Source organism: Sturnira hondurensis, unplaced genomic scaffold, assembly GCF_014824575.4.
Source record: "Sturnira hondurensis isolate 20B ecotype Veracruz unplaced genomic scaffold, ASM1482457v3 Scaffold0003420, whole genome shotgun sequence".
Classification (NCBI taxonomy): Eukaryota; Metazoa; Chordata; class Mammalia; order Chiroptera; family Phyllostomidae; genus Sturnira; species Sturnira hondurensis.
The window spans coordinates 895,803-908,978 of NW_028076051.1; the positions used below are offsets into that span (position 1 = coordinate 895,803).

A 13,176-nucleotide genomic window follows, 5' to 3' on the forward strand; every position below is an offset into this window, starting at 1 on the left:
TGGCCAAGCCACTTTTGCTGGTCTTTCCTGAATGTTGCAGGCTGAGGGGTGATTGATTTCACTTTTCTCCCTTCCTAATCGGCACTCAGTCAGCCTCCAGCCCAGTTCCCTAACAGCCTCTCATTACTCCTTCCCTCTGGCAGGTTCAGGCGTACACTCTTCCCAGAACTATGGAAGTGTACGCAGGGCCTTCCTCACTACATAATGAGCACCATGCAGCTCCGTGGGGAGTAGGCCAGAGTGGCTGCTGCAGGAGAATTCCCTAAACGTCCACCAAGTGTTTCTTTTTTCACTTTTTCTTTTTGAGAAATTCCTCTTGTTCAAGCCTGCTGCTTGGTACAATGGCCTGGCCTCTCACACAGCCAAATTCTCCAACCAGGCTGGGGACTATCCGGGTCAGCGCCAATCATGGCCCAACTCTCAACTCTCCCCAGCCAGTGTCCACAGACTCCGTGGGTGCTCACAGGCCCTTTGTGTTTGCCACTTACTCGTTATTCCACTCTCTGTGACTTCAAGCAACCAGGTCTCTCCCGGTGCTGCTCAAACCTTGTTTGGCAGGGGAGGGAGCCATTGACCCAGCTCTCTCTCAAAAACCCTGACATATCCAGCGGGCACCAGGCCTGGTGCTGCAGCCGCCCTGGTCCCTGTGCTGGTTCCTCTCCTTACTGTCTGGTCTTTCTATTTATTCTACAATTTTTGGTCTCCTATCTTCATGTATGCTGGAGTACTGTTAGATGTTCACTCTGTTGCTAAGTAGATCAGCTAGGTGTTTCACCTGTGTGCAGGGGGAAGTCTGCTCCGCTCCCACCTATCTCACCACCATCTTTGGAAAAAATGGTTTAAAAGAGAGAGTGCTAGCTCATTCAGGTCACCATCTAGTTGTGTGAAAAGGAGGATCACTCCAGAGCTGTATCAGTAGTCACATCCATCCTAGTATCAATAAATACAACTGGCCAAAAATGGGGAACTGATGAAATTGATTTTTTTAAAGATTTTATTTATTGATTTATTTATCTTTAGAAGGGAAGGAGAGGGAGAGAAACATCAATGTATGGTTGCCTTTCGTGCGTCCCCTGCTGGGAGTTGGCCTGCAGGGAACTGGCCTGCAACCCAGGCATGTGCCCTGACTGGGAATCGAACCGCGATCCTCTGGTTCGCAGGCCCGCACTCAATCCACTGAGCTACACCAGCCAGGGCTGATGAAATTGATTTTTAAAAATACCTGTGATATCCCCCAGTCTCATATCCAAAATGAGGTTAGAGGCTACCTCTCTACAGACATTGAAACAGGTGTAGAGTTTAATGCCACATTTTAGTTACAGCTATTAGCTTCCAGATGAGCACACTAACCAGCTCCTTTAGTGGAAAGACCACATGTGTATATTTCTTTTATCCCTCCTAAGGCCTTCCTTGAATATTCAGTGCTTTAATAAATACCTTCTGTGTATGATTCATTCCATTATTTTCTTCCTAGCTAATCATTGGGTAAGGAGCTGCTTAAATCTGAAAGTTCAATTTCTGCTAGCAGTTCTATATATTCAATGTGAAATGTCTGGCATTTCCTTGGTGCAGACCAGAATATGACTTTAATCTTCTATAAGCTTACATCAGTCCAGGCTATTGTGCCAAATCTGCATTGCAGTTCCATGATCAATTTCACTTCATTTAAATTGCACTTCAAAAGCAAAGTCACATGCTTAGCAGCTCTTGGATAGCTATGTCCATGGACTTGGTCATATCTGTAGAGTTCGAAGACTTTTTCAGGTGTCAGAAAAGCTGTCTGAGTTCCATGCTGCCTCCATAGTCATGGCTGCATAGGCTAGATTGACTAAGATTGGACTCATTTTGCAAGCCTGTTTCTGCACATGAGTCACAAGGAGTAGAATCAGACAGGGCATCATCCACTGTGATATAGTCTACCCTATCATCAGGGACTAGTCTGTGTATATTGCTGAAATTTGGCAAGAGCTGTCTTGCCTGGCAACTGCCAAAGCCAGGGATGCTAAGGGCCTAAGTGTTTTACAAATATAAAAATCATTAAAAACTATATATAAAATCTATGTTCTTCCCATACTAGCATGGACAAATCACTTTGCTCAGCCAGGATATAGATAAAGGCACATTGTGATCCTGACATTGCCTTAGTAGTAAGCAGTACATAACCAAGAAAAAGCTGCTGGAAGCAGACAAATGTCATGATAGTTTGTCAGATTTCTTCTCAAAGAAGGGTGAAAGGAGTTGTATCATTGACAGCATGGATATTTTTATAGAAGCTAAGGTTTTTATGTACAGGCAAGTTGGAATTAATTATTTCAGAATCTCAATCTCCTTAGGTTGAGAAATTATTGGTAGCTAACTTCAAGGAACCAATTTGGTGAAGTCAGAACTCAAGGGGTCCTAACTAGTTCAAAAAGATGACTAGAGCAATCTAGGAGGGAGCTGGCTAGGAAGCAACTGGCTCTGCATGTGTGTTCACAAACTAGCTGAAAAACTAAAAATGGCAGTTTCTTAGCTATTTCTTTTTTCAACATGACTCCCCTAAATTCACCAAGTTAGCCAGTTTTTTCCTTTACCCAAAGAATTTTTTTAGTAGTTTTGATCAAATACTTGGTGTTTCAATGTCACTTGGCTACAGCTTCATTTCTAGAACAAGAACATAACATGTTCAATCCAACATCACTCCCTACTGGTTTGCCAAAGAGACCAGGAAATATGTGTTAAGTATTTTCAATCTTCTCAAATTATCTTTTATTTTTCTTTAAAACAGCAAAACACCAAGTACCCTGCTCACTTCCTCCTCTTTTGAGAAAGAAACTGCGTTCACAGTGTCTCCAACAAGCAGTATATGGCATGGTGAGACCCACCACTCCAGCAACAAGGGGCCTTGTAGAGTAGTAGGCAGTTAAGATTACAGTCAACAGGTATGCAATCAACGCTAATAGAGGAGCACTTCTCAGGGAAGAAATGTAGCTGCATAAAAGAATAAAATTGCCACAAAATAGTTCTGGGAATTTGTAAGAAGTCTTAAAATGAGGAAGAAATTTTGCCTTATGAAAAGCAAGTTTATAATGATGCAGACATGACTACCCTTATTATTTATACCTTTATAAATAACAGTTATACTCAAGCAAGCAACAGTTATACTCAAGATGCTTATAAGACAAGCCAAGATGCTTGACAAGATGCTCAAGACAAATAAGCATCAAACTCAAACCAGAAAATCCTGCACAGGGACTCAGAATCCAAACATGTTTGTTGCAAGGAAAAAATATGACACTCTCTTGTACCTTTGTGCTGGAAGAAGGAATGCCATACGGTTATATGTCTCTCAGACTGTGTCTATCAAGAAAATTATTGCTAAATCACTTTCTAAATTTAAAAAGTAGAGTTGACTTTCAAGCATTTGTATTAGGTGCATGAAAGAGCAGTATATAGAGATGATCCAAGAATATTTTCTATTTGCACTAAGAATTTTTTGCTCTTACATTTTAATATAACCATGTTAGGTGTTCACTGAGTTGATATTACTTGAAAAAATTTCAGCAACCATACTGAAAATCTAGTTCAGGAGTATCTAAGAAGTTCCCCACCTTCACCTATTTTATTTCTACACTATTTCTACATTAAAATTGCTCAGCATTATTATTTTTCTGCTGTTTCCTAAGTTAGAGAAAGCAATTAGTGTTTTTGCTTTCAAAAGTTCTATCTGGACTTTAATTTTTAAGAATAAAATTAAGAACTAAGAAACCTATAATTTACATTTTAGTTTCTCACCCATTCTGAAGGATTCACTGAGCACTGAGTGAGGCACCTAGGGGAATAAAAAATGTAACTCTAGGAGATTATAGTCTAATTTAAAAAAAGAGATTATTAAACAGGAAGCAATTAACTAACAACACAAAACAATGTATGGTTGAGGCAAGGTAAATACTATAGGCAGAAGTGCTGTAATAGCTTAGAAGAGGGTGTGGAGTGTTAGGATTTGATTCAGTCCAGAAGCATTCAGTGGAGAAGGTAGGATTTGATTTGGATCCTGATGGGTGGATGGGATTTGAATAGAAGAAAAGGGACAAGAATCAAAGGTTTTTGGTTGAGATTGTGCATGAAATTTTGGGAGGCTCATAGAGAAACCAGTCTATGTAGTTCAGGTAGATAAGGAGAAACTACAGACAAGGTTGGATCTTGAGTTGTACAAGCTGTAGGACCCTGACCCACTAGATAAGTTTGAACAAGAAATTATACAGTGAAAATTATTTTTTTTCATTTTCCACCTCAGACCATTATATAGATTGCATTAAAAGGGGAGAAAGTATAAGCAGGGAAACCTGTTAGGTGGCTCTTTCATTAATCTAATCACAGTGTTGTGAGTACTTGTTGGGAACTTCCCTGCCTGGTTTCAGAAGCTGTAAACCCCCCATGGCTGAGGCTGAGTGAGTGACCTCTGGACCATAAGCCACTAAGGAGACAAAGCTTATCTCCGTGGCAGGGGCGCTGCTTCTGCTCCTTTTTCCATAACTGGCCTCCAATGCTTGATCAGTTAGCCAATGCTGGGTAAGATTCCCCAAGGGAGAAACCACCTAAGATAGGCATAATCATGTGGAGGCACCATGGAAGGACTTGGAGGGCTATGGAGAAAGGGGATGATGGACCCTCGCCCCTCAGCTTTGACAAAGCCTGAGTCTTCAGTCTGTCTGCGAGAAGTCTCCGAGAATTCCTTGGCTATCTGCCTCCTCTGTCTGACTTAAGCCTGAAAACAATGACTGAGGGTGGTGCGTCCCTGTGTTGGAAAGGGTGGGCTCCCCAGATGATCAGGCCTGAGAAAGGATATGTAAAGTCCTGTGAAGCCTGTTTTGCTAAGAATGCTCTTAGTTAAATGATAAAGGCCCAGGTAGAAAATGAGTTTGTTCTCCCAAAGTTTTGTAGCCTTTTAGCTGATAGACCCTGATAGACCCTTAGAAGAAGCCCTAATAGTTCTTTGTATGCTATCTATCGTTTGATCCTTACTGCCTGATAATGATTAATGAGCTGTACCTATAGTCCTGTGCAAATTAAACCCAATAAAGCCTTTCCAACCAAGAGTCAGTGAGCTTTCCCCTTGAGAAAGTTGCCAGGCTGCTCTGAGGTGCTCTCCCCTAGAGAGAGTGGCCTGCTCCTTTTTCTCCACAGGACTTGGCAGTCCGTGTGAATTTGTCTTGATTCTCCATCCATAATGTCACTAGCACTACAGGCCATTGTCCGCATCAAGTACTGGAGAGGAAATGATGATGGTTAGGGGCACAAAGAGTTGATAAAAGAGAAACTTGTGAAAGGAGAGTCAACAGACTTGTTGGTTATCTGATTGACAACCATGAGAAAACTGGCATGGACTGATGAGCTTATGTTGGTTTTGGGGGAAAGGTGACTTGAAGTTTTAGACAAGTTTAATTCAAAGAATGGTGAATCAACCAAAAAGGCATATGCTAAGAGAGGGGGGTTGATGGTGTGATACTGAAGTACAAATGAGATATGAATGCTTTTCTTTACAAGAAAAATATTGAACACCTATAATATGCTAAGCATTCAGAATATAAAAATTAGTAAGATATGATCCCATACATGAAGGAGCATGTTGTTTAATAGAAAGATAGACAAACAAATATTATGAGAAAGATGGATAGAAAGAGGAGTAGAAGTAAAAAGATGCCATTGCAATGATCCAGGCAAAAGATGCTGGTGGCCTAGGCTTGAGTACTGAGAGTCAAGAAGAGATAAGACATATTGAAGAACTATTTTAAAGGTGAAATATTCAAGACTTACTAGTTTGTTGAATGGTGAAGGTCAGAGTGAGGGAGGAGTCAAGGAAAATGACTCCCAAGACTAACTGAAATAAGAAGGTGAATGGTGATACCACCAATTAAAATTGACAATAAAAACAGAAAGAAGAGGAAGTTTGTGCGGGAAAAAAATCATTTTGTTTTGGATGTGTTGAGTCTGATGTCTATGTGGAACATTCATGTAGCAATGTTAGCAGCAATTTTGATATACAAGGATAAAGCCTAAGAAAGAAGACATATGCTGAAATTGTGGAGTTGGAAGTCATCAGCACACAAGTGGTGGTTAAATAATAGACATGAAATTGGAAGAATATATAAGGAGAGAAAAACAGTGGATAAATGGCAAGAATCCTAAGCAATATCAATATCTAAGTGACAGATGGAGACAGAAGAGATTATCAGACAATAGTGAAAAATTAAAGCCAGGTTGCAGTGGGTTGAGAATGAATTAGAGGTTAGAATGTGCAGAGAGCAAGAAGATCATTGTTCAGAGCTTTGCAGAAAATGTGGAAACAGCCACAGTTAGTGAGCAGGACTTGCTAAGAGAGGACATGAAATGGAGAAGAATCATTCAGTGAGTGAAGAGCATGTCAGAAAAGCCAATTGAGAAAAGTTTTAGGAAGGACTGTCAAGAATATCAAATGTTGCAGGCTTATGAGCAGACTAGGACTGAGAAAAGTGGTGAGGGCTGAAACCAGATTACAAAGGAGGAAGTGGATGCTGAAGAAATGGTATGTTGAGTGTCGATCACTTTTAAGAAATTTGGTAGGAAATGGGTTAAAAGGATGGGGAGAATGGGAGCCTAAAAGAGTAAAGCAATGATAAAGAAGAGGTGAGTGGAGAGGGGAGCAAGAAGGGCTACTACTTGAGATAACTGTGACATCAAGTGAGATATTTGTCAGGATACCTTGTGAATTTGTGAAGGTAGATCAGAAGGATACAATGAAAGGGAAATCCTGAAGACATTCAAGCAAGTTGGAAGTAGTGTGGGAGACAAATACTTCAAGAGTTGAGGTATTAAATAATAAATGAATTATCCTATACACAACACATGCATGTTGATTATGTATCAGATAGTCAAACATGGAAATGTTGGTTTTAACAAGAAAGGTAACCTGAAAGGGTTTTGTGCCGTGAACAAGGACTGCTGCCCACTGGGAAGAGAGTAAACTTGAGTAGCATTGAAGGAATTATGCAACACTAGACACCTGGATAATCCAGCTTCTAGTAATCAAGAAAGTGATACCCTCTCCCTCCTTTTCTAGTTTTCCCTGTAGACATATGGGAATGTCATCTTTTGCTTTAGTGGTCATTGTTACCTGATTGCAGGTCTATTCAAGGCCAGATTGGCACCTCTGGAACACACCAGGTCTGGAAGGTATCCACAGACCTCAGGACATCTAGGGATGAGTGTGCAATCTCAGCTGCATGCTTACTGCCATTCCTTTTTGGAAGGCCTGAGGCCACGCATTTAAACATTTCCAGTGGTCTCTACCTGGGAAATGGAGGGGGGAATAAAATTAGCAAGCAACTAACTTCTGGTTTGTTTGTGTGTTTTTGTGTGTATTTCACAGTGTTTAATGGGTGTAATGAGAGCCAGGTGTTCTTTTTGTAAAGTAAGGAAGACAAGGAGGTTGTTAGTGGTTCACAGGCCTGGCTGCACATTAGAATCACTTAGGGAACTTTATTTTTTTAAGATTTTATTTACTTATCTTTAGAGAGGAAGGGAAGGAGAGAAGGAGAGAAATATCAATGTATGGTTGCCTCTCGTGAGTCCCCTGCTGGGAACTGGCCTGCAACCCAGGCATGTGCCCTGACTGGGAATCGAACCTCAATTGTGTGGTTTGCAGGCCCGCGCTCAATCCACTGAGCTACACCAGCCAGGGTGGGAATTTTATTTTTAAAACTACTGATGTCTAGGTCCCACACCCATAAATTCTGAAATAAGTGCAGTTACTTTGCTAGCTGGCCCTAGAAAACTACCAGGCTCCAAATCCTGGGGAAGGGAAAAAAAGAGATTTCTGAGACTGTGGGTGCCCATGGGGAAGCTTCATAGGAAAAGGTGCACATGGTGCTCCCCCATCAAGCATATTTCTCTAGATGATTTCAAGTAAATGACATAGAGCCACCTTAAATAAAGTACAGGAAAAGGGAAAGAAAAAGATCGAAGAGTTCATTCCTTCTGCTTTGCCTTGCTAATATGATAAAGTTAGTTTTACAGTCCCATTGGCTGTGAGAAGTAATCTTCCCACACCAGCATCTTCTGCCACCAGCTACCATCTCCTTTCCTAGTGCTACCACATAAGGGGCAGCAGTACTAAGCCTCAACTGCTTTGCAGGGGCAGTTACAGCTGGACACCTGAAAATAAATCTGTGCTGTTTGTCTTCCCCACAGAAGTGTGCTCACTCTTTTAGGTGACTTGGACAAATAATTTGGAACCTTTCAAATAAATCTAAAAGATCAGTAAGTTGAACAGACTTACTATGAAATCTGTTAGTCAGACTCTTCTAGTACAAGTTTGGATACAATTAAAATCCATGTTCTCATAGAGAACAGTACTCATGAATTCAATGCTTAAGAGCGTGAAACTATGAAGACATGCTGTCTTGGTCAGAATCACAGATATATCACTTATAAGCTGTGTGGCTTTGGGCAAGTCACTTAACCTCTCTATGCTTTAGTTTCCTTATCTGCAAAATAGGGATAATGACAGTACCTACCTCATAGGATTTTCTAAGGACTAAAAACTTAATACATGTCAAAATACTTAAAACTCACCTGGTAGATGATAAGTGCAAGCTATCTCATCATCATCATCTGTAGGAGACCATTCTGCGTGACATGGGCCCAGCTCCCACTCAGAGATGCACAGGACCCATGCCCACAGATAGGTTCTCCCGTGGGGAATTGGGCCTGCATTGTACCTAGATTGCTATGAGACTTGCTTTTGCCAAAACTCCCTCACTCTGAATTGAGACAGAAAGTGCTTACTGTAACTTCCTAAAATTCATGCTAAAACTCCCCATTATGGAGTGTAACTGTTTCAACCACTTTTCCTTTTGCATTTGCAAATATCCTACTGTGATGTGATTAGTGGCATCATCTTCTTTGTCTTCTGTAAAAGGTAACCACCTAAAGTGAACCCGTGCATAGTAAATGAGGACCATCATGTAATGTGCTGGGAAAAAAAGAAATAAAGGCCTGTTATGGCAGAGGCTGCAGCTTTTTCTCCCCTTGAGAGAAAAGCCATGCTCTCCCTTTCCCTCTGCCAGGGTCCAGCCTCAGCAGGGTTCAGGGTCCCTGAAGGATGGAAGGCGCAGGCGACAAATGAAGAGTCAGACACCCAATTGGATGCCAGAGAATAGCCAGCCTCTGTGGGTCTGATCACACTCTCAGAGTTTGATTTAGGCTTTATTTTTATAGATTGTTATATAACATTAAAGGAAGAGGTGCATGGCATGATCAGTTAAGCAGAAAAAAACAATAAAGAGGTAATCAGGAAAAGTACAAGAATTTCCATAGTTTCAGTTGTGTTAAGCAAAGGTTGTTTCGACCAGGAGAGCCATTAATCAGACAATTTGAAATAGCTGGATGTACAGAGTTTAAATATCTTATTGCTTATTAAAGTTCTTAGAATTTGGCATAGGGCAAAAGGGTATGCTAGACTGAGCAGAGGTTATAGAAAGTTTATTGTAAGGCCTTCGTGATGTCTAACTTAGCTATCTATCTTTCTGTCTAAAATGTTTCTTTATGTAATATGGACTCTGACTCCTTGGTAATTGTTTCTACGTGCTTAGTTTGTAGTAGCTAACCAGCTTCTCCTATTTATTTGCCTATCTACTTTTAATTAATACATATTCCTGTCCAAGGTAGAGGAGGGGCTGTTACTTCATCAACTTTTAGTTATTCATGGGCTACTTCATTAGGGGGGACTTTGTTCTCTGGCCAAGAAATTATTTTGTATAACTTCATTGGAATTATGCAGATTATTGGACCTGAAGTGCAGGTGTCTAAAAATCCCACCACCTAAATCACAAAGACAAACATGCAAGGGAGAGACAGACAGGAAATCCAGCTACAGTTGCCTCTGCTGTGCAGATGCATCTCATCCATCTCTACTGTGTCAAGGGACAGCTGTTGGTCGGCTCCCAACATTCCTCCACAGGACTCAGTAGTCCATGTGAATTTCTTGTGCCTCATCCACAATGTGGCAGGCCTCATGGGCTGGGGTCTGCATCAGCTGGTGCCCACAAACAGGTACCCAGGGCTTACAAGCCATTGTTGTGGGCAGCACACAAACTTGGTTGGAGTACACGCTCATCATCCCAGGTGAGGACCGATGACACCGAGTACTTTTCGAGAAGGTCATAGGGTGTGTTGGATTTCAGAGGAAAGGGGTTTTCTTCCTAGGTTGCCCTCTCTTGCAACCGATTTGCAACTGTACCTTCTTTAATAAGCAGGAGCTTTGCTCTCTTTCCCAAGCATTTGCCACAACCTCACAGGCATGAGTCAAGCAGTTAAGAACCACAAGAGCGCTCCCCACAACACTGTAAAAACACTCACAAGCTGATCCCTGTGGCACAACCCCAACTAGGTCTAGGCTTGGGAGAAAGAGCAAAGATTTTCCCTTTAATCAGCTTTAAAAACATCAACTAGTTACAGGACAATTTACAAGCATCTCACCAAATTCTTTCTTTTGAGCCACTTCTTGCAGTCCCTTCAGTTTTGCCTTTTCCTTCCGTTGCCTGCATAAGGATTTGAAGGTGCAGGTGAAGAAAAGGCAAAACTGGGACTGGTTTTGTAATCGCCGTGCTTGTGGCATGAGAAATTTCAGAAAAAGGTTCTTTTATTTCTTAAAAAAATTTCTTTGAAGATTTCTGTGAATCCTCAACCATGGGGAACAGGCTCTCTGGGAAACAGGAACAATATTTTAAGCTAGTTTATCAGTTTTGGAGATGCTGAATGTCTCCCTGATAAGGGATCTTTTAGATTTATTTAGGAAAAAGTTGGGCAGAAGTTGAAATAGAACAAGGTGGTGTGAGATAAGATTCTAGGTCAGTGTCTCACTCCCTCCTTTAGAGGATTTAATTTGAAAATATTCGTTTGCTTAGATTTTGTTTTGAAAAAAAATGGCTCAGTCTCATAGCAGTCTACGTACAATGCATGCCTGATTTCCCACAGCAGAACCTATCCATGGGCATGGGTCTTGTGCATCTCCGAGTGGGCGCTGGGCCCATGCCACGCAGAATGGTCTCCTACAATCATCATCCTCATCACTAAACTGATAAGTCTTGAAACAAGCCTTAGGATTATGGCTATGACTCAGCTCCAGAGAAAGTTTAATAATTAGCAATAGGCTCCTCATCATGATTTCTTTTTTAAATTTTTTAAATATATTTTATTGATTATGCCATTACAGTTGTTGTATTCCCCCCTTAATTCGCCTCCACCCTGCACAACCCCTCCTCCACCATCCCCCACCTTTACTTTATGACCACCTGTCTCAAGTTCTTTAGATTCTATATTTCCCCTACTATTCTTGCCCTCCCCCTATCTATTTTCTTTTTTTCCGCTTTTTTTATTTAATTATTTTTCAAGTACAGTTTTCTGTCTATTACTCCCATCCCATCCCAACCCCAATTCTCCCACCTCCCTCCCATTTCCACCCTTCTCAGTTGTTGTCCATGTATCCTTTATATAGGTTCCTCTAAATCCATCCCCTATTTCCCCTGAAATTTCCTCCCCTCTGGTCACTGTCAGCCTGTTCTCTATTTCAGTGCCTTTGGTTATATTTTGCTTGCTTGTTTGTTTTGTTGTTTAGCTTCCTGTTAAAGGTGAGATCATATGGTATGAAGAAAACTACACAACGCTGAAGAAAGTAATCAAGGAAGACACAAACAAATAGAAACAAGGGCAGGAGCTCCTTCTTCCTTTCTGCTGAATAGAATTCCATTGTGTAAATGTACCATTGTTTTTTGATCCATTCATTTACTGATGGGCACTGAGGATGCTTCCAAGATTTGGCTATTGTAAATTGTGCTGCTATGAACATTGGGGTGCATAGGTTCTTTGGGATTGGTGTTTTAGGATTCTTAGGATACAATCCTAGCAGTGGAAATGCTGGGTCAAAAGGCAAGTCCAATTTTAGTTTTCTGAGAATATTCCATACTGTTTTCCATAATGGTTGAACCAGTCTGCAATCCCACCAACAGTGGACCAGAGTCCCATTTTCCCCACACCCTCTCCAACATTTGTTGTTTATTGCTTTGTTTATGATAGCCATTCTCACCGGTCTAAAGTGGTATCTCATTGTGGTTTTAATTTGCATCTCTCTGATAGCTAGCCATATTGAGCATCTTTTCATCTGTCTCTGGATCCTCTGTATGTCCTCCTTGGAGAAGTGTCTGTTCAAGTCCTTTCCCCATTTTTTATTTGGGTTAGTTGTCTTCTTAGAGTGCAGTCGTGTGAGTTCTTTGTATATTTTGGAGATTAAACCTTTGTCTGAGGTATCATTGGCAAATATGTTTTCCCATACAGTTGGTTGTCTTTGTATTTTAATGCTGTTTTCTTTAGCTGCACAGAAGCTTTTTATTTTGATGAGATCCCATTTGTTTATTCTTTCCTTTGTAGTCCTTGCTCTAGGGGACATATCAGTAAAAATGCTGCTGCGTGAAATATCTGATATTTTCCTGCCAATGTTCTCCTCTAGGACTTTAATGGTGTCACGGCTTATATTTAAGTCTTTTATCCACCTTGAATTTATTTTGGTGTATGGTGTAAGTTGGTGATTCAGTGTCATTTTTTTTTGCATGTAGCTGTCCAGTTCTCCCAACACCATTTGTTGAAGTGGCTATCTTTACCCCATTTTATGATACTGCCCCCTTTATCGAATATTAATTGACTGTAGAGAGTTGGGTTTATTTATGGGTTCTCTATTCTGTTCCATTGGTCTATGTGCCTGTTTTTATGCCAGTACCAGGCTGTTTTGATTACAGTGGCCTTGTACTACAGTTTGATATCAGGTATTGTGATCCCTCCTACTTTGTTCTTCTTTCTTAACATTGCAGCTGCTATTCGGGGTCTTTTATGGTTCCATATAAATTTTTGAAGTGTTTCTTCTATGTCTGTGAAATATGCCAGTGGTACTTTAATAGGTATTGCATTGAATCTGTAAATTGCTTTGGGTAGTATGGACATTTTGATGATGTTAATTCTTCCAATCCATGAACACGGTATACGTCTCCATTTGTTTGTGTCTTCCTTGATTTCTGTCTTCAGTGTTGTGTAATTTTCTGCATACAGGTCTTTAACCTCCTTGGTTAGATTTATTCCCAGATATTTTATTTTTCTTTTTGCTATATC

At 40.8% G+C, this 13,176-nt stretch overlaps 1 protein-coding gene across 1 annotated transcript in view; it reads right to left on the minus strand.

Annotated features, from left to right (window-relative positions):
- GUCY2F (guanylate cyclase 2F, retinal) overlaps positions 1–13,176 on the minus strand; it is a 76,562-nt gene that overhangs the window by 21,145 nt on the left and 42,241 nt on the right. Inside the window, 5 exon segments of the mRNA XM_037041947.1 lie at positions 2,776–2,846; positions 2,848–2,883; positions 4,412–4,420; positions 7,141–7,304; positions 10,487–10,559. Coding sequence (XP_036897842.1) covers positions 2,776–2,846; positions 2,848–2,883; positions 4,412–4,420; positions 7,141–7,304; positions 10,487–10,559 — 353 coding nt within the window.